Raw genomic sequence first — 22524 nt, 5'->3', positions numbered from 1 at the left:
ATGATATCATGAATAGAAAAGAGAAAGCAAAAATCATGATAGGAGACCTTAATAAGGCATTTGATACAACTGGACATGAAATCTTATGGGTAATAATGAAAAAATATAATAACAGAAGTGAGAAAGCTAGGAAATTATGCATGTCAGCGGATAGGAATAATAAAGTAAAAATATTTGTAAATGGCTGATTAAGCCAATAGGTACATATGAAGAGTGGTGTTAAGACAGGATGTCCAATGAGTTGTACACTCTTTGCATTAGTTATGAATGTGATAGCATGTAAAATAAATTACAAAATGGAGGAGGCAAGGTATACAACCATCAGGAGAGTTAACTACTCCAGTTATGTTAACATATGCAGATGACATTATAATTGTACAAAACATTTGGATTAATAAGTAATTTGCATGAATGTGTGTCTAGAGGTGGTAGAGATTGCTTTAAATAAAGAGAAAAATAAAGGTTTAGGTGATGTAGTAAAGATAGAGGATATATATTTAACAATGAATGAAATTTATGTGTTTGGTATTAAATTTGGTGATAAAGATACAAGTAAAATTCAATGGAAAAAACACTAGAAAAAAATAAAATAATTTATATGTTCCCCAGAACAGGCAGGTTTATCATTCAGACTTATTTGATATATTCAGTACTTGTAGGAAAAATCAGCACACTCAGCAAGTCTATTTATGCTGTCAATGTTATTTGAAATGGAATTATGGCAGGTAAGTTTTTAATTTCTGTGGTGTTCTACATTAAACCCAAAAAAACAGAGGAGTTCTATATGTAAAAACAGGAAGGAGGTTTGGGATTAATTGACCCAGTGGTGTATGCTGCTTCATTAAATTTGTATAAAGTGTTAAAGTGAATAAATGAAAAAGATGAGAGATTAGTTGTACAATTGTATAAATATAAGTATGATAAATTTTGGGGTATGGTAAAAAAAGAGCAAAATAGAAAAAAGTGTATAAATGAAGAAATAAAATGTTACCAAGAAAAAATATTTTTGTGGAAAATAAAAATTGCTACTATAGAAAATGATTAAAAAGTATGGTATAAGAATGAAATTATAAAACATTAGTAAACAATGAGAAAATCTAATAGATGAAAAAAATCTAAAAAATAATAAGCAAATAGTGTAATCAGAAAGTAGAATGTTAAGATTTTTTTGTAGAGACTGGTATCACAAATTGCCAGTAAAAGAAAATATGCCATATAAAAAGAAAAGTGACAGATTACAATTACATTGTCAATAAGAAGAAACTATGGATCATGTGTTTTTGAAATATAAAAGTAAAAAAAGTTATGGGGAAACTATGTAAATGAGATTTTTTTTGAAGTGGCTAAAATAAACTTGGATACAACTAAATATAGATATGATAAGAACAGAAGTAAAGACTATGTTAAAAGAATAAGTTATTTTATGTTATATGGGTCATAATGAATAAAATAATAAATGAAATTGTTTAACGGTAAAAGGATTTTAGAAACAATAACAAGAAAATCAGGTGGCTGTTACTGAAAATGGAGTGGGGGTTCTAATAGGGAGGAAAATTTTGTGTGATTATAAAGGAAATTATGAATATGTGTAAACATATATTTGTACATTTTTAAAAATGTAAATATTTTGTAAAAAAAAAGTGTTCTTTTTATATATAAAGGACCCCTTGGCTCGAGACGATTGCCACTGCAGAACTGACACTCAAACCCCATGTGCAATATGGGAAAAGGGGTTGAAGATGGATGGACCCCTACTCTTTTCGATATGTGCCACAGGATTTTTTACATCCACCTGAACTGCCACCAACTAAAGCAGATGGGACATCGGTTTAACATCTCATTTGAAGGACTGCACACTCAGGAGTGCAGCAATTGATCTACTCAGTGTGGGAATAGAACCTAGAAGCCTTCTGCACCAAAGGCAAATGTGCAACCTGTTGTGCCACTAGTGCACGGAAATAACTCTGTGAAGGCAAAAACATCTCTTCAAAGACTGGACAGGAACCTGTGCATCAAATACCAAAATTACATTTTTTTTTAATTTCTTCATGAAAGTCACTTGTTGAAAATCAGTCCAAAAGCTGTACAATCTAAGAAGCATCATTATTCTAATTTTATACTGCTCCATGGAGGACAGAACTTCTTTTTCTTGGCAGGATAGCATTACCTGTCTTCATTATCAATCCAGAGCTGTGAAGTTTTCAAAGCCATCATCTGAACTTTCTTTCTGCAATCTCAGCAAACACCAACTGATGTGGGAACAGACAAGCCAGACTATGGCAATGTAATCGGAATTTCAGCAGCATTAATATCCCTTTCCTTCCTCCACCCCGCCCGATTCTTTCTTCTACTATACCTTTTCCAGCAATATGCGATTCAAACCATCCTCTTGATGGCTGTGTATGGGACACCAGTGCTGCAAAATGTAGTATCCACCTGACCAGAAAGGTGCAATCCTGCAGGACAGGTGATACTTATTAAACATGCTGCACAAATCTTGGTTATGAATACAAAGACAAACTATGTTTACCTGCTGTTAGCAGAAACTGAACAGTCTGCATTTTTCTGTCTGTGGGCTACGGGATCCCACATTGTAGGAAAACAAACCTCAACTGCATTTACTCATTTTAAGAAAAAGACTGCTGTGACTGCCCACTCACTACCAAACATTAGTCAAATTACTTAACAATGGTTTCATTATCTGAAATGTGGACATTGAGTCACCTAACATTTGAGTCACCTAACATTTGAGGCAAAGTTGAAATCCTACAAATAAACCAGGTTCACTTACTTTTGAACATTTCAGGTACTCTTACATTAGGACCCTTTAATAGGAAATGGAAAAGATGACTTCACATGAAGGGAAGCCTCACACTTTCTGGAAGGAAATGAGTAGTCTGAATGAAAATTCTAATTCTGTTTATAAATCAAAATAGTGAACTTTTAACAGCATGTTCATACATAAAATTAACAGGACATTTGTAAGTCAAAACAGCTCCACTCCAAAGATTTCTAAAGTGAAAAAACTGAGAAAATAGTTCTGTTCCGACAATGACTACAGACTATTAACTGAGCTTAGAAGTACTTAGTATACAGAAATGTATAACAAAGCATCTCTATCAAGAAATGGAAAAATCACTGGAAGAATATAATGCTTAACAAGACCAGCAAGTAATTTCAGCAGATTCAATACAGCTCAGAGAGGGAGTTGTTTTACTCAATAACACAATGTTTAGTGCACAATCATAGAGGTATGTAAAACAAAAGGAAGTAAACTTTAAGTACAGTACAAATAAAAACTGATGCTTGTGATGCACACAATCAGAACAATGTTAAAAGCCTAAGTATCTATGAGATTTAACAAACAACTGTTTAAATAAACAACAATACTATGATCAGTGCTGTAATACAGGCAAAATTAATTCACTTAAGGCAAATTTAATATGTACCGTTAAACAGTGCCACTGTAATTTATGTGACAAAACATGCTGTAAGGTACAGCAATAAACCAAGCACTGGTAAAAAGCAACTATTCAAAAAATGTCAACTAAAAAGTACTGGCTAAGAAAATTTTTGTCTTACTGAAGACCTCAACTTTGACAAACTCTGATCCAACTCTGTACAACACAGCAAACAATATATAACACTTCTTTCAGATACAAAAATAGAATAGATATTATACAAGATTCTCTTTCTGCTCCTTTACTCTAAAAACTATGCAACTACCTTATCTTGCCAGAGAATATCCTATGTCTTTGTATTTTGCTTTATTAATTTTTTTACAGTAAATGTCTACCTTTCTGAAAAAGGCAGAATAAAGTCCATGCAGTGCACTTAATTGCAGCATTACATGTTAAGTAGGAGGCAAAGCATAATGTAATACAAATTATCACAGTACAGTTTGTAGTTTCACTTGCTTTAGCAACTTAAAGGCACAATTAATAAGCTTTGTAATACAGTATCTGAAATCTACTGTTAGTTGCAATAATAATTGCGATGGAAGTTGTAATAATAATGACTAGCGATATTTTTTCTGAAATTAAGGATTTTAAGTATTTTGAGATATAGAACTTAAAACCATGTCTCCAGAAATACATAGAAAATGATCCCTGGAGAATGCAATTCACCAGAAAATATGATGGAAGATGGATGTTTGAAATAGTGGTTACAGATAGTATGACTTTTTCAGTGTACAACTTTAAATATCAATCCACTGCAGCCCTTAACCCACCAGTACATAGTTTCTCAGAAACTGTGCAACCACATTTTTACTCCGAACAGATAGAGTTCATCAAGACAGATTCAGGGCATATAACACACGAGGAACTAAAAATAAACTGCTAAAGCCCACTGTTCCATAAGTAATGTAACGATAGGGAAGTTCAACTTCCATTCTTTGTCGTGCTTTACGTAAATCATCAGATGGTATATGAAGTATTTTACATGCCAGAGGGATAGTAATTTTTTTCATCACTGCTCTGGTCAAAACTACAATAACTACTCCAATGCAGAATTTCAGCAATGACTTTGCAAGCAGTCCTAGTGTTATACTAGGTGGAATAAATGGCAGCATATCCGGTGTAGGGTCCGGCATAAATCCAAACCTGTAATTCACATGGGAGGCACAGGCAATTCCAGCACCACTACCGAGAATCTGAGCAGTATCCCCTCTGGATGTGCTCCAGGTGTCAAGGGTGAATGAAAAAAGTCCCATGGACAAATGGAGACTGATGATAATCAGTGGAGCATATCTGTAAGTTAAATTGAAGTTGTCTATGAAGTCCAGTGCTGGATGGAAGACGATCAGTATAAGAACAGCATAAAGGACTCCAACAATGACATCCTATTGGGACAAAGAGAAGAGGAAAAATCATTACTAACTCATTCAACTTTTTATCTACAAACATGTAAAGACTTAATATAATTCTAAAACTTCTCTACTGCAGTCACTCAGATGCTTGCCTGACAGCCTCCAATCCACAGGCTAATGATAAACAGTTTGAATGTTCTCACAATGTTGGTAACGCTAAGAAATGTTAACATGAAAGTGATCTTTGTAGAAGTATTACCACTGTGCAATAAAAAGAAGTTACGTACTTACCATAACATTCCATGTGAGGTGTTCATCTCGCCTTTGTTCTTACACACGGGTTCGGAGCCAATCCTCGGCTCCGAGTCGGCCGCATCGCAAAGCTCTGCATCTTAGAGAAGCTCGAGACTAGACTATATCCCATAATCCTCCCTGCTATTCCTCAGATCTAGTTTGCAAGAAACCAGACCACTAATCATCACCTTGGTGCAATACGTACACATTCACACGGTTATCCATGAACATCCTCTGACTATAATAAGTAATGCCTATGGGCGGTGAACTATATCCTAATGAGGACACAGACCAATGAACCCTAGAAAGGGGTAAGAAAATCCCGACCAGACTCTAGTCTTACCTGTTCTTCCATAACATGTGAAGGGGGGGAAGGGAGGGAATGTAAGAACAAAGGTGAGATGAACACCTCACATGGAACGTTATGGTAAGTACATAACTTCTTTATGTGAAAGTGTTCAATCTCGCCGTTTGTTCTTACACACTGGTAGCGTCCCTAGCTCCGTCACCCTGGGTGACTCATGGAAGAACGTTCCTGAGCACAGTGGAACCAAAGGATGTCCTGTCCTTCGAGGCCCTGTCAACCTTATAATGAGTGATAAATGTATGAGGTTTAGCCCAGGTAGCTGCTGCACAAATCGTGTCCAAAGGTAAGTGAGCTGCATGAGCCAAGGAAGTGGAAACGGACCTGGTAGAATGAGCCTTAGGCTTGAAAGGTAATGACTGATTCGAAATAGAGTACACAAATTCTATACAATCGGAAAGCCATTTAAATAAGGTACGTTTCGTGACTGCCATACCCTTTTTGTTGTCTGCAAACAAAACAAACAGCTGATCTGACTTTCTGTGATCTTTAGTCCTGTCCAGGTAAAATCTTAGCTGCCTATGAACATCCAACTTGTGCAGCATATACTCCAATTTGTTTGTATGATTCTTGAAAAACATGGGGAGCTCTATGGATTGGTTGATATTTAGGACAGAACATACCTTGGGGAGGAATGACGGGTTTGTGCGCAAGGAGACTATCTGGGTGGAAGATCAAGTATGGTGGCCTGACTGATAACGCTTGTAGCACTGATACTCTTCGAGCTGAAGTGACAGCCACAAGAAATAGTGTCTTCCACGATAAGAACTTTAGGAGGCAGGATGAAGCCGGTTCGAAGGGAGGTAACATCAGTTGCGACAATAACAGGTTCAAATTCCATGGGAAAAAGGGCTCCCGAATGGGTGGATGAAGGTGGAAGGTTCCTTTCATAAAAGCCTTGCAAAGCCTGTGAGACATAATAGAAGAGCCCCCCTCACCAATATGAAAGTTAGATATAGCCGCCAACTGTACACTTAAGGTGGAAGTAGAGGCTCCTTCGTGAAAGAGAACTGATAAGAATTCCAGAACTTTGTGTAGTGGAGCTACCAAGGGATCTATGTGTTGGCTTGACGCCCAACATACGAAGCGTTTCCATTTGCTCCTGTAAAGCTTTCTGGTGGAGGCTTTATGAGAGGCAACCAGAATGTGTTGGACTGCCGGAGAAAGAAGATCTGACCTGGCTAGAGAGGGAAGCGGAGCAGCCAAGCTGTCAGTTTGAGGGATTGAAGAGATGGGAGAGGAACTCCCGACAAATGAGTCAATAGATCTGGTACTGGGTCCAGAATCCAAGGTTCCTCCGTTTGATGGGCTTGAAGAAAGGGGAACCATATCTGCCGAGGCCAGAATGGTGCTATGAGTATTATCGTCTTTTCCAGGTTCCTGGCTTTCTGTAGAAATTTGGGAATCAACGGGGTAGGAGGGAATGCATACAGGAGACCCAGGGGCCAATCATGCACCAGTGCTTCCCTGGGAACATCCCCCGGAGGGGGTAGAAGGGCAAAGTAGCTTCTCCATTTGGCATTCAACGGGGATGCAAACAGATCGCAACAAGGCTGGCCCCATCTGCGGAAGATCCTTTCCGCCACCTGTGGATTGAGGGACCACTAGTGAGGTAACAGGATGGCTCTGCTCAACCTGTCCGCAATGACGTTGGATGACCCAGAGATGTGCGTTGCCACTAGAAAAGCGACCCGTGGACTCTGCCCATTGCCAAATTCTCATGGCCTCTCTGCATAATGGGCAAGACCTGGTTCCCCCTTGCTTGTTTATGTACCAGACCACAGACATGTTGTCCTTCTGAACTGCTACTGTTCCCAGAGGTAAGAGAGCTTGGAAGTGTTGCAACGCTAGGAACACCGCCCTCAACTCCAGAACATTTATGTGCAGGTTGTTCTCCATGTTGGACCATTCCCCTTGGACTGTTATTCCCTGAAAAAGTCCCCCTCACCCTATCAGAGAAGCGTCCGTGGTTATTGTGGCCGTCGGGGTGGGTAGGACAAACGGGTGACCCATTGTGAGATCCTGACTGTTTACCCACCATGAAAGATCTCGTTTGCAAGAGTTTGTTATTAGTATCTCGTGTGATAAGGGTAGCTGCTGGAACGACCATTGTGCGAAAAGCAGCCATTGGAGAACTCTCATGTGCAATCTCCCCATGGGAACTGCGATCAGAGATGCTGCCATTAGTCCCAGAACTTTTAACACTAGCTTAGCCAGAGCTTTCCTGTTCTGAAGAAGAAGAAGAACCTGTTCTTTGAGTGGAGGAAGCTTTAACAGTGTTAACTGTGTATCTAGGTCTGCTCCGATGAATGAGATATGCTGTAAGGGCGATAATGCAGATTTTTCGAAACTGATTGAAATTCCTAAGTGGGAACAAAGGTCGACTGTGTAGTCTCTGGCTTGTACAAGACAATGCTTGGTGGTGGCGGTGAGGAGCCAGTCGTCCAAATACGGAAACACTCGGAATCCTTGTCGTCACAAGTGAGACGCCACTACTGCCATGCATTTGGTGAATACCCTAGGAACTGAGGTGAGTCCAAAGGGCAGAGCTCGAAATTGAAAATGACTGGCTCACAGCCGGAAGCGCAGATGATCTCTGGACGGCCTGGCCATTTTGATGTGGTAGTATGCGTCCTTGAGATCTATCGAGCACCTCCAATCATCCTTCTGTAAGAAGGGAAGGATCGACTGTAGCGTGACCATCCGGAACTTCTCCTTCCTTACGAAGGTGTTGAGATTGCTGAGATCCAAAATCTGTCTCTAGTCCCCTATCTTCTTTGGAACTAAAAAGAACCTTGAGTAAGTTCTGGATCCTCTTTGGTCCGCCGGGACTGGCTGGATGACTCGTTTTTCGAGCAGCTTTGAAATTTCTATAGCTGCTGGATCTCGCATATGGGGTGGCACATCTGGAAATCTCTTTTGTTGAGGTGGGACGGAAGTAAAGGGAATTATGTATCCTCTGGTTATTATGCTTTTTACCCAAGAATCCGAAGTAAGATTTAGCCAGGCCTGTGGGTATAAAGCCAAGCGACCCCCGACCGCCTCCAGAGTAGGACAGTCGGCCTCCATTCAGGAGTGCTGGAAGGGCTTCCCAGAGGCTGCATCCTTGTCGCCCTGATTTTGTGGACCCCCACTGCCGCCGGGGCGGCGTCTTCCATTTCTTCCCCCTCTGCCTCTGGAGGGGGCATCACCCTGTGTGGCTTGGAAAGATCCCCGAGTCTTACGGAACCACATTTTTCCGCCGGTCTAGTTGGAGCGGAAAAACGGACCTCAACAGCAGACAGGGTCTTCCCCTCTTGCTCAAACCGAGTTAGAGTCTCCTTTACTTTGGGCCCAAAGAGTGTGGCACCATCAAAGGGGGCATTGGCAAAGGAAGACTTGAAGGCTTCCGCAAAGGAGCACAGCCGCATCCAGGATTGTCTACGGAGAGCAATCGCTGAAGCGGCAGCTTTACTCGATCCTTCGGCCGCATACGAGATGAGCCTCATGGATGAGTTTGCTATTGAAGCAAGGGTGTTGAGTTGTGCTGTCACCTTATCTGAGACAGCGGCATCTGTGTTACCCTGGAGGGTATCTCCCAGTTCCTTAATGAGATCCCTCTGTAGACGTGTAAAATGTGTCAAATAGTTTAGCGAACGCATGGAAAAAGTTGCTGAACTAAAAATGCGCTTCCCACATCTGTCCACAGTCCTAGAATCCTTATTAGGAGGATGAACAGAAGAGGAAGACTCAGACATTTCCTTCTTCGTGGCCGCCGCCGCCACCACCATAGCGTCGACCGGAACTCCTTTAGTGAGAGAGGCCTTATCTTGGGGGGCCGTGATAAATTTGTTTGGTTTTCGGGGGACCAGTTCCACTGTGTCCAGTGTTTCCCACACCCTTCGAGCAATCAAGTCCATCAATTCATCGAAGGGCGGGGTCACCCAGGAGGTAGAAGGTTGAGCCCCAAAAGCCTTCAGCAACACCGACTCATTCTCAGTGGGGGCTAGGGACTGCCAATCACCCCTCTGTTTCAAGATCTCCAGGATGTCTGCAAATGACACATCCTCAGAGGGGGATCGTGGGGACCCCTCTGCCTCATCCAAATCGGTGTCAGACGTTAGAGATTCCTGTGGGGAATCAATGTGCCTCCTCTTGCACAATCTCTTCCTCGGAACCTCATCAGAGGGGGCTTCTGGTGAGGCCTCTGAGGAACAGGGAGCACCCTCTGGGGCTGGCTGAGGCAATGGGGCTCTACGCTTAGGGTGAATCGTGGGAGCAGAAACAGAAAGCGGCCCTTTAGAGGAAGGAGAAGATGCCTCTGATGAAGTAGTTGTCTGTGCAGACAATACCTTCCTCATAAGGTCAAAAGCCCCCGAGCCCCGGGCCGAGGACTCCTCCGGTTCCGAAGAACGCAGAAGCATCTCCGACACCGGAACCATGGGCTCCGACCCAGAGGACAGAGCTGAACCAATCTGCGCAGAGGCCCCGAGAAGGAGAGTCGGCACCGAAAAATCAGTACAACTCTCCGTCCCGGAACCAAGGAGAGATAGTCGGCTCCGCGACTCCCCTACGGGCTCCGAAGGAGTCGAAGTCAATGGTGCCGATTGTGCAATGGACGGGTTCGGCACCGAGGGCTCCACTAGCATCGGTTCGTCCTCTCCCGGCTCCAAAGACTGGATGAGTCTCGAAGGAGGACCTGTTGGAGACACGGGGAGGCCTTCTAGTTTTGACACCAACTGGGACGAAACCGCAATCAGCTTGGAAAGGGCCGTGTTTTCCCATTAGTTTCTGCACAACACGATCCACATCAGTATCGGATAATGGTCTGGAAGACCGGGTCGAAGGGGCCGAAGACGGCATCGACAGAAGAATCGACGGTGGAGGCAGCTCCGACACCGGTTCCAAGACCTGGGGCTCAGTGAAAGATAACCGTTCGATGCTCGGCCCCGAGGTCTGTGGAACCGGCGAACGAATCTTGGAAGACGGCGAATGAATCTTGGAAGATGAACTCGGAGCCGATGACATGGGCTCTGACATCTTCAACGTCTTCGACCCCTGCGAAGACTTAGAAGCCTGGTCGGACTCTTCTAAGGCCTCCTGGAAGTCAGGTTTAAGTAAACCCCTGTCAATAAGCTCCCTGCGCCTCTGTCATGACCCTCCCGCTAAAGGAATGACAGATGGAGCAATCCTCCTGCAAATGGAGAGGGCCAAGGCAGTAGACGCAGGAAGCGTGATTGTCAGTGATGGACATTTTTTGTCCACACTGACACCTCTTAAAGCCGGATTTGGCTTTCTCCGACATGGTACAGTCAAGTCAAAACACTAAAACAGTGATAAATAGAATGGATAGAAAAAATAGCCAACAATAACTATATATAATAATAAGCAGTATACTACAAGCCTATAATAAACACACTAGTAGAACAAAGTCAGAGTTCTGACAGAAAACAAGCAGGCTGAAGCCCAAAACCTATGTATCTAATATATATATATATATATATATATATAGGATATATATCAAGAAACACACACACACGCTCTACACTATCTATGTAAGGTTAAAGTTTTTTCAAAACAAATTGCTTATCTGAATCGATAAACTAAATTGCTCTCTGGCCTGAGCTCTCCTTAACCGATCTGTTGCAGCAGCAAACTAGATCTGAGGAATAGCAGGGAGGATTATGGGATATAGTCTGGTCTCGAGCTTCTCTAAGATGCAGAGCTTTGCGATGTGGCTGACTCGGAGTCGAGGATCGGCTCCGAACCCGTGTGTAAGAACAAATGGCGAGATTGAACACTTTCGCATGAACAGTTAGAAAGCTATAGGTAAGAGACCGTGGTCATTTCAGTATTATTACATAAAAGAAACTTTATTAGTAATAAATGCATCTCAACATGAAAATATTCTGCCTCAGCTCCCCTTTAAAACAAAAGATTTTTTTTTTTCAGAAGATTCATTGAAAGATTTTTTTTTGTGTTGCCTTGTTCTCTTAAATGTACTTCTTTGGATTTTCTCTGGTTAACAGAAGACTCAAGTGACTACTGCATAAGATGTAGCTAGGTAGGCAACTTACTGTAACAGCAGATATTTCAGTGTGGTCACTGTTGCAGTTTGCACTGTCACTGCAGGATGAGGTCCATCACCTGGCTTGACTTTCAGAGCCAGACACCCTTCTCCCATGGTCAAGCCAACTCCACCCTCCCTTGGACACCTTCTGGGTAATGAAGATAAATAATTGCTCTAATTTCCTGATGATCTTGGTTCTGTTAAGACAATACCTCAACGAGAATTTCAGTGTTACAGAGTTACTTTCTCTAATACACATTTCAGGTCCCAGTCTAGAGCCCCAGTCTGCCTGTGAGCCCTACGGTGAAGATTGCCCTTTAGAAATGGTCTCACTAGTGGTCTGGATGCCAATGAAAGGGGTCTACCAGCAGACATGTAAATATAGTCATGACAAGTGTACATTCTCTGAGGGATAAACTAGGCCTGCAATAAACAGTTCAAAGCAATGTTGGGCAACCACAGGCACATCCATTAGGTTATGGTGCTGGTTTCTCCCTTTGGCATCACAGGAAAAACCTTTTCCATTTTACTAGGTAGGAGTTCCTGGTACTTTGCCTCCTGGCTGTCCTCATAATTTTTAGCATATCCTTGCAGTAAAGCTGTGCAAAAGGCAGTAAGGTCATATCCTCCAAGCTTCTAGGTTCAACATGGACAGATTGCAGTTTATCGAGCACTGCCTGTACCATATCAGGAGCTTCACATGCTCAGGCAGAAGGAGATGTTTCATATGCTAGTACTAGGCAGTAGATCCAGTGGACCATTTGTAGTCTAACCATATGATCCCACACCGACTTTACCAAAGTATGAATTAATACCAGACCCCCAACCAGGATGAATTACTGTGGACCTAGTTACATTTTCTTTCCATACTGACTTCAGGGGCCAGACTGGGGTGTACATACTATTAAATCCCTGCATTGAGAGGGTACTTTTACTGTTCTGAGACCTCACTTCAGTAACTACACATACATATCTATTTTCCAGGGTTAGGAATATCTGTAAGGAGTGCAACTTTTTGTTAAGGCTTCTAACATGGAGCAGTGCCATAGGTTTACCTTTGAGAGCTTGAAACGCACATTGTCGAAAGACAATTGTACGGAAATATGTTTTCAAGTTTTCAGAAAACTGAATAGAAATGCAGCGAATGTGTAATGAGCAAATGCACAGTGACATTCGCTCACTGCAGATTTGGCATTTTGAGTGCGGAGTGCATTATAGTGGGTATCGGGAAGTGGACCCTTTCCCCACTGTAGTGCGACCTCGGAGTTAGAATAATAAAGTAGGGTGTGTGGGGGGGGGGAGGTGCAGGGGGGCTTGCCCCCTGCATTAAGATCTGAATTTGAAATTGTAGTTCGAAAATCAGCACATCTGGTTTTTGAATTGCAGATTTTCGAACTTCAGTGCAGTTCGGAATGACAGTTTTCGTCATTTCGGTTCGCACAGAGGGCTGTTCGGTAGGCTGATTTTCAAACTTTCAAAGGTAAACTGTGCCATATTAATACTGCTTTGCTTTTGATTGGTTATGTAGGTAATTTAAGGGGAATGATCTTGCCTAAAAAGGCATTGTGTGGGGGGAACAAAATTTGGCCAATATACAGAAGCCATGAGGAAAAAGATGTATGCCATCCCTAGCAAATCAGCCAGGGTTGTCAATCATCTCCTCCTAGACTGATATACATGTATATTTATTGGATCCTCTTAAAAAGACACCAGTAGCTCAACCAATGACTAAAAAAAAAAAATGATCTTTTGTTTATATTATTGAGGCATCATCCTTGGTGATGGTAGGATACAGTTCAATATACCAAAATCATCTCTCTATTCTGAGAGCTCCATCATGTCCCTCTTTCTATGATCCAAGGGGATACATTTCAAGCCATGCACTCACACATACACAATGATCAGGCCATATGTGTATCTAGGGTGAAGGGACTTAAAGGCCCTAGTGATGCTGTTGATCTTGGCACCTGAGGAAACAGATAACAGTCTGTCTTTGCTCAGCCTAGTCAATACCATCTGTGTCTTCTAACTACGGAGTCAACTATTACCAGGATACCGCAGGAAGAACAAACTTGGTCCTGGTGCTGTAAGGGCTTCTGCACGCTGGCTGTGTGAACCCCGTGTTTAGATGTATGCTGGTTTACACTGGTTGATGCTTGGTAGGAGGTAGATTTAGGGGTTTAAGCTGATGCGTAGACTTAAGAGTTGTAGGAGGCTTGGTTAGAGATTTTTTTTAACTGCATCAGCATAGGATGGTTTTGAGTTCACTGTATATGGATATTACATAAGTTTGGGCAAAGGTAAACCAGTGTTAAGCTCAGTGCATTGTACAGGTTGAGGGATGCCTCCGCATTATACAGGTTGAGGGATGCCTCCAGTTTTAAGTATTATGCCTCTCACAAAGTAAGGAAGAATTTCTCCAAGACATTCTACAAAAAAATACATATCTTGTACTAAGTAGTAATAATTTTCTTTTAGCTTTAACAAATGTATCATTATTGTATGACAAAAAGGATACAAATTAGGATTACAATGTAAATTGTAAAAATCATAAAAATGCACCACAATTAAAAATCTAAGGGCAGTTGTAGTCAGCAGTTTAAACTCTAGACAAAAAGTATCTTCTGAAGTTATAAAAGCATACATCATGACTACAAAATAAATAGTTAACTCATTAAAGATCCAGGGGCAGTGGAAGCTAGCAATTTAAATTCTGACCAGACTATATAGACCAAAGTCAGAAAAGTATATTGTGTAGCCTATCTACAGCTAAAGTCACTTCATGGAGATCACTGTAGCACTACATACCTACCCATTATTGAATGAAAGTCTTGCATTCCACAGCTTTTGAACAATTCCTTACTACAAAAAGAAGAGTTGAAAACTATTCAGAAAGGTTTGGGGATCCATTACTACAGTCTAACCATTACAGACTACTAGATGCAGCCTCCGCACGACCTAGTAAGGCAATACATAATCAATCTACTTGAAACTTTCCACCTGATACACACTGCTAAGTAAGTTAAACAGCAGACCAGAGAAAATAATATCAGAATAAATGTTGGTACTAAAAAGTGACAGATAAATGATAAAAGTTATAGCCACAATTATGGGATAAGCTATGTGGCTAGCACCTGGCAATGTTTGTGCCTTGAATAATGACTTCAGTGTCAGTAAAAGGCAGACATCTCATTATTAAGCTTATATACCTTAGAACAAACTGCTACGCCATCAAACGTTCCTAAACAGCACATAAACAACATGAACACAAATCTTTTTATTTTTTTCCCTCTAAGTTCTATTGTAAGCTGCAAGCTACTGAAGAACAAATTATAGCTCAAAAACTAAAAAGTAAACTGAAAATATAAAAAATGTCTGTTTCGACAAAGAAACAGTAAAAAAAGATTACCTCCATGGCAAAAAAATAATATTCAGATACACTACAGTGCGATTATCACAGCTTCATCCTGCCCGTTATAGAGAAAGAAATAATTATGCACAAAACTAACAGTATACATATGACTGAATATTTATATTTTTTACTTATTTGACAGGATTTTTAATGACTCAAGTACTGCTGATCACAATCCAGAGAAAACACACACACACATGCTCTCTCTCTCTCTGCCTGCTAGCCACTAAACGTTCACCTGTCAAACCAGAACATTTGTTCTCCTGTCCAAGATCTTTCTAATCAGAGCCATTTCTGTTCCCGTAATAACTTCTGACTAAAATACAAGGTGTCAGCATAAAGTGACTATAAAGTATATAGGACCTAGAAACTGTATTCGGCCGACACTTATGAAAACTACGTTCTACGTGATGGGTATGGCATACGGCCAGGAAATCTGATACAGTTGCTGCCCTCCCTTAAGTGTTTGTAGATTCCACATGCTTAAGCTCGGACAGGCTGGAATTTCTTGCATGCATTATACCTTCAAGCCATTCACAACCGCCACCCTGGATTCATTACTGCATTTAGAAAATGTTGCCAGTGGAGTGCTTACACAGTGCACTGTATAACCTCAAACAAGCTGCTCTAAATAGCTCACACCTGGCACAGGACTCTACATGTATCCAGCTGGATACAGGAAATTTGACTATGTTACAATTAATTACATAACCTCTTTAATATTTCCTATGTGGACATTTTCCAAATGACTTTAAGTGAGAACTTTATATCTCCTGCCATAGAACAGTCATGATATTATCACAAGCCATTGTAACAAGTGCATTCTGAGCTGAAACATTCCTAAAGTAAAACATACTTAACCACTTCAATCAATAAAAATGCTGGCTCTGTGGCATTTCAGGGATAAAGGCCTGACCAGAAGCTAGATTACCCTAGTCTGAGCAACAGCCTGTGCACTGGATGAGCTGGCCACAGACATCAGGATTGAGCAGCCATGTCAGTTTGGTCATATTTGGGGGGGGGGGGGGTTGCCTAATCTGTTGCACTACTGACATCAGGTGGCTGCTGGGTATGGTTGCCAGATTTCTAAATGGACAGGTAGGGACCAAAAAAAAAGGTCCTTCATGCTAAGTGAAGACCAAAAAAAAAAAAGAAAAAATGTCTGGTCTTTCATGTGGAACTGCCTGCTGTTCCACATTCAACAGAAGTGGCTCTGCTTTACAATTTATGATTGGCCTGTATGCCAGTATACGAGCTAATCAAAAATCACAAAGCGGAGGCTATTTTGCCAGGATTTTAACAAGCAGTGAAGGACTCGGGGATTGGGCTGCTGATCTCATGACAGTCCTGCTCAAACAGGGATGTCTGGCAACCGTGCTGCTGGGTGTTGGACCAAGAAATACTGGAGCAAACACTCATCATGAAGTGTGTTCAGCTACTATAGCAGGGGATGATGCGTGAGCAGAAGTACACAAGCATCGACTGCTGGGGATGATGCATGAGCAGAAGTACACAAGCATCGACTGCTGGGGATGATGCATGAGCACAAGTACACAAGCATCGACTGCTGGGGATGATGCATGAGCACAAGTACACAAGCATCGACTGCTGGGGATGATGCATGAGCACAAGTACACAAGCATCGACTGCTGGGGATGATGCATGAGCACAAGTACACAAGCATCGACTGCTGGGGATGATGCATGAGCACAAGTACACAAGCATCGACTGCTGGGGATGATGCATGAGCACAAGTACACAAGCATCGACTGCTGGGGATGATGCATGAGCACAAGTACACAAGCATCGACTGCTGGGGATGATGCATGAGCACAAGTACACAAGCATCGACTGCTGGGGATGATGCATGAGCACAAGTACACAAGCATCGACTGCTGGGGATGATGCATGAGCACAAGTACACAAGCATCGACTGCTGGGGATGATGCATGAGCACAAGTACACAAGCATCGACTGCTGGGGATGATGCATGAGCACAAGTACACAAGCATCGACTGCTGGGGATGATGCATGAGCACAAGTACACAAGCATCGACTGCTGGGGATGATGCATGAGCACAAGTACACAAGCATCGACTGCTGGGGATGATGCATGAGCACAAGTACACAAGCATCGACTGCTGGGGATGATGCATGAGCACAAGTACACAAGCATCGACTGCTGGGGATGATGCATGAGCACAAGTACACAAGCATCGACTGCTGGGGATGATGCATGAGCACAAGTACACAAGCATCGACTGCTGGGGATGATGCATGAGCACAAGTACACAAGCATCGACTGCTGGGGATGATGCATGAGCACAAGTACACAAGCATCGACTGCTGGGGATGATGCATGAGCACAAGTACACAAGCATCGACTGCTGGGGATGATGCATGAGCACAAGTACACAAGCATCGACTGCTGGGGATGATGCATAAGCACAAGTACACAAGTATCGACTGCTGGTACTGTGGGAGTCCAACTTGTACAGGGTGCTGTGGAGCAACCGAAGGGAGAGTAAACAAAATAACCCAGGACACCTGGGAACTAAACAGGTCAGCTTTTGGCATTAATTAGTGAACAACTATGTAAAACCTCATTGGTGGTCAGTCCAGCCATCTGCTAGGGGCCACTGACTTGGAAGATAAGCTGAATCATCAGATGGAAGGAATGGGAGGGGCACTCCATTGGCTGATATACTACTGCCCTGGTGGCTTAGTGAAGAAAAATATACTGTTAAATAAATAAAGTCATATATTATGTCATAACAAATACTACTGCGCTTACCTAATCATTTGGAAAAAGTATGCTGAATTACTTATTTGTCTAATGCTCGTTTGAGTGTGTGTGTGTGTGTGTGTGTGGGGGGGGGGGGTTATGGAATGTAAAGACATTACAACTGTGTCATTTGTGTGTGTTGGTTTGGTATATTTCTGTGTACTGGAATTGCAGTACCTGCTGATGACCACTCTGGAAGAATGAGGTACATAACAGAAGAGTAGGGATAGTTCTTCTTTTTTCCATCCCACTGTTGCTCAGTCTTGGAGTTAGTGTATTTAGAAATATGAAGTATGGAGGTGTAAGAACAAGCTTCCATGTACTGCAAGAACATTGTTGTTTGTTGCTCTTTTGATGGATTAGGACTCAATCGTTTAGGTATCGATTATTAAGGCAAATGAAGCTTCTAATTAAATTTTATTTCAGGGTAACGTCACACACCTATATATGAAATTCTCAAAAATTAAACTGCAATTCAACAACAGTAGCAGTACACTTTGAAACTTGCTGTTGTACATTTCACGTGCCTTTGCAGGAGTCAAAGCCCCCCATTCACCCAATATAAAACTCTTGATATATGCAGAGAGAGAAAGGGGTACTAATTTCAACATCAATCTTGCAATACATGTTTATTTCTCCTACTTGAACTTAAATGAACATTCAAGGGAAACTCGTATGTAATTATCTGTACAAAGACAGAAGAAGAAAGGGAGAGGTGTGTGGTGTGTGTGTGTGTGTGTGTGTGTTATTAACACACAAGCACCACAGAAATCCTCCAGGATGTAGAAGCAACCACCAAAATATGTTTTCCAAATAATGAAAGCTGAAATGAGGTCCATAATGCTTTTTTTTTTTTCCCCAAAAGGTATAATCCATAAAATTTAGATCACAGGCAGGTGAAAAGATTCTCTTACGAGACTAAGATGAGTATCAGACTTCAAAAACTTTTTTTTTTTTACTTCCTTGCCTGCCAACCATCATTTACCCCCCCCCCCCCCCAGAGTTTATTCCTTCCCCAGGCAGGAGAAGCTATCCAATCTCCCAGGGTAAAAGGCAACTGGAGTAAGCCATTACTCAGGCAAGCATGAAGGTTGCTTGTAGTCTGCTCCATCTTATTAAATAAGCCTAGCAAAAGGGACAGTGAATATTCTCATCTCAGCAGCTATACGGTTAAGTTTCACCCCTTACATACTGGGGACCATCTGTGTTTATAGGTCAGACCCTTAAAGTCCCAAGGTCAGAGAACTAACTAAAGGTCCCACACCACACATGCTTCATTATTTAAAGCTGAGCTCCGGCTTCTGGTCTACTCCCACCAGTCAGCTGATGTGCACCTGCAGTGTTTCCCACTTGTGCACATGCACAGTAGAGGGCAATGACAACGGCTTGTCTTTCAAAATGATAATGCTATGTACTGGGCACCTGCTGATGTTACTCGATGGTACTACAATAATGGGTAAGCCTGCCACAGCCACTCATTCCCAGCCACATCCTCCAATACTCAGTTTGCTAGTTTAACTCAAGCTGTCTCAGTCATAATCAGGGCTTTACCAATCTGTGCATGAAACTGGGCTTAAAATTTTAGCAGTAATAAAAGCAGCTACAAGAAGGCAAAACTTGTAAGCAAGGAGAAGACAAAAACAGAAAATGTGCTTTACTTAAAAGCAAGTATAGAAGGGCAATATAAATACTGTAAACGATCTGAGTTACACAACATGAAAAAGTTTCCAAAGCCGCCTGCATAGCACCAAAACGGAAAAATTACTATTTAATCAAACAAGATTGCCTGATTCATTTAGAAAGACGAAGCATACTCTGAAAATAGTTATTGCAGAGACTATAAATCTCTGAAAATGTTATTCTGAAGGACTGCAGTCTGCAGAACAGGATAGATGTTCTTGCCCTAATGCAAGGTCAACAAATTCTGAATCAGTAGCAACTTAAACACTTGACTGTGCTATCTGCAGCAAAATGTAAACCCAAGTCTGTTTTTACCTAAAAGGGAGTCAGCAAATCTCACGCATGTCATACAAAGCAAAGACTTCTAACATCCACCATTATTCCCCTCCCCAAATATTATGCACGATAATGTAAAAAACGCTTTCTTCATCCTCCAATAATGGGATAAAAAGGATAAACACAAAACTTTCCACTAAGAGAATCTGAGAGAGAATTCAAAAGCGAAGTGGAATGGATGGCCTGAAATATGTTCAGAAGTTAAAAAGAAAACGTTGTCAACTTATCATCAAATGCTAACCAGCATTATGAATAAGTATTAAGTGCTACAGCTACATACAGACAGCTCTGAATAATTCAGTTATTATGACAGAAGCTTCAAGATACAACTTTCACATGACTGGTATCACTTAACCTTTACAAAGTCAAGCAAGGAGAACTAAAGTTTCTGCCTAGTCTTTCACTTACTCATATTTACAGTAATGATGTCTTTCTTACCTGTTGTACTTTTCCTTGCTCTTTGTATTTCATTTGTTGTTAATGCTACATGTTGCTGAAATTTTATTTCACTGTGTCCTTGCATTTGTGCCAAGGTCACAGGTGAAAGGGTCCTAGGACAAGTCCATAAAGCCAGTTAACAAATCCATAAATAAATTACAAATTTTGTTAATCATTAGTTATTTTATCACTTTACAGATGAATGGGCTGACCCAGAAAATAATGTTTTACAACTGACCGAAAAGATTTGTAAGACTAGTATCTGAAACTTTCCTCACGTAAAATGAGCATTTCACTTCAAATGAGTGTTTTACAGATGTGCAAATGAGCTCCCCAAACTATATATAAAATATCTGTTAAAACATTGTACAGATGATCCCGTGATTTACTAGTTAAGTTCATGAAAAAAACAGGAGGAATCAGTAAGGACAGGCACTATAAAAACCTTGAATCCGAATCTTAATATTTTTGAGGCACCACTGAATTTATCTCATGTAAAAATTGGTATAGAATTTCACCAGAATGGCTAAAGACACTGTGCTGATAAACAACTTGGCTGACAAAACCAACTGAAGAATTGTAATGTGTTTTTACCTAGTCTTGTTAAAGAAAGACATAAATCAAAGGCTGAATTCAGGAAGAATCCCTAAAACATTCTTGCAAGAAAAGCGTTGCAACACTGAGTTTTCTATAATGAGCATCATACAGGTGGTCTACTTATAACAGCCAAAACCATCCCTAGAGAGAGAGTGCTAAAAATGATCAAGCTAGCATATCAATATCCACTTCTGGCATTATCCCATTCAGAATATAAATCTTCAGCAGCAATATCATCAAAAATGAAAATTACACAGTACTGAAAAAAGAAACAGCAACAGGCAGTGTCAAGGAACCTTCTGTAGACTCCCATGGAAAAACACTGAGAATGTAAAGTTCTATGTGAACTATTGCGAAGAAATTAACTATAGCAGTTTTCGACTAGCCTTCGACCACAAGGTAAAGTATCAAACAGTTTCAGAAAACACACACAGATATATATACAAGGCTTCATACTTGGACAGCTCCTTTTCAACATTTTTACCAACAACCTACATTCATCCTGCAGTCTCTCATATGTAATACAATACGCAGATGACTCTACTCTCTTATCTATCACCATTACTATCTCTGAACTACACACACTAACACAGAATTCCTTTATTTCTGTTGAAAAATAGCTCAGATACAATCAACTAATCCTTAACCCTAAGAAAACTCATCTCCTTCTCTTCCTACCTCAGACACTCTCACCTTAAATCCAACTTTTCCCTTTCCTTCCTAGATGGCACCACCATCTCCCCTGCCGCACACACCAAACTCCTTGGGGTAATAACTGATGAACAACTAAAATTTGACTTGCACATGCAACAGGCCATCAAAAAAGCAAACAAAAAAAAAAAAACGCCAAAAACGTGGACTACTTTATAGGAACAAAAAATTCCTAACTACTGCCACTAAATGCACTCTGCCTACCCTGCTCTTGACTCCCATGTTACTCCCTACTCTCCCCCAGCCTCTCCGGAGTGCTGATCTCCCAGTTTAGAAACCCAAAAGGAATACTGGCAAACTACTTTACACTGTCTCACTAAATTGAAACAAACTTCCTCTCCATATTAGATCCAACCTTTCCTTTCCCTGTTTTAAAAAGGAGCTCAAATCCCACCTACTAAACTTGAAAGTATGCCGTTGCCTTGACCACACATAGTCTTAGCCACTCCTACTGTAAAACCTGTTGCATCTCCTAACCTTCTTTCACGGTTAGTAACTTCTGCTTAAACTAACCTCCTAAACCCTCAGCTCTACTACTATAGCCCCCTACTTTCTCTCCCCCTCCCATTCTCCACAGTATTTATCCCCCCACTTCCCATCAATGTATATACATTGTCCTTCTTTTGAAGAACAAATATCTTTTTGTTTTTACTCTTATATGTAGTAAATTTTAGACCACTGCTCTCAGTGCAACCCTTAATGTTCATAATTTTTTTTCTTTTGCTTTTCTCTGTATAATTAATTTCATATTTGCAGTGTTGTTTTCAACAGTTTTTGTCCTGTATGTTTAGCTTTGCTTATGTTTGCTGGGGCTCTTTCTCCTTGGGTCTCCACTGAAAATGGGTTGCTTACTATCGATGCAATGCAAATAGTTAATAACCTTTTCTTTTTTACAATTATTTTGTATTGTGATTATTTAATATTTGTATATTATCACTTTATTTTTACTCATGTTTGCTGGGGCTTTTCCCTTTGGGTTTCCACTGAAAATGAGTTTGTTTTGCAAACTCAGCTGGACTAACCTGTTTAACAAATGTAAAATAAATAA

The 22524-nt window shown here is 41.1% G+C and overlaps 1 protein-coding gene across 1 annotated transcript in view; it reads right to left on the bottom strand.

The window, feature by feature from the left end:
- Positions 1 to 2902: 2902 nt before the first annotated feature.
- The window catches only part of SGPP1 (sphingosine-1-phosphate phosphatase 1), a 178207-nt gene continuing 158585 nt past the window's right edge, over positions 2903 to 22524 (bottom strand). The window contains exon 3 of the mRNA XM_044074392.1: positions 2903 to 4843. Within this exon, the coding sequence (XP_043930327.1) occupies positions 4292 to 4843 (552 nt within the window). The 3' untranslated portion in view covers positions 2903 to 4291. The remainder of the gene's footprint in view (positions 4844 to 22524) is intronic.

Source organism: Protopterus annectens, chromosome 6.part0 (assembly GCF_019279795.1).
Source record: "Protopterus annectens isolate FY-2018-M chromosome 6.part0, PAN1.0, whole genome shotgun sequence".
In the NCBI taxonomy this organism is placed as follows: domain Eukaryota; kingdom Metazoa; phylum Chordata; order Ceratodontiformes; family Protopteridae; genus Protopterus; species Protopterus annectens.
This window is presented reverse-complemented; position numbering and strand designations above follow the sequence as displayed.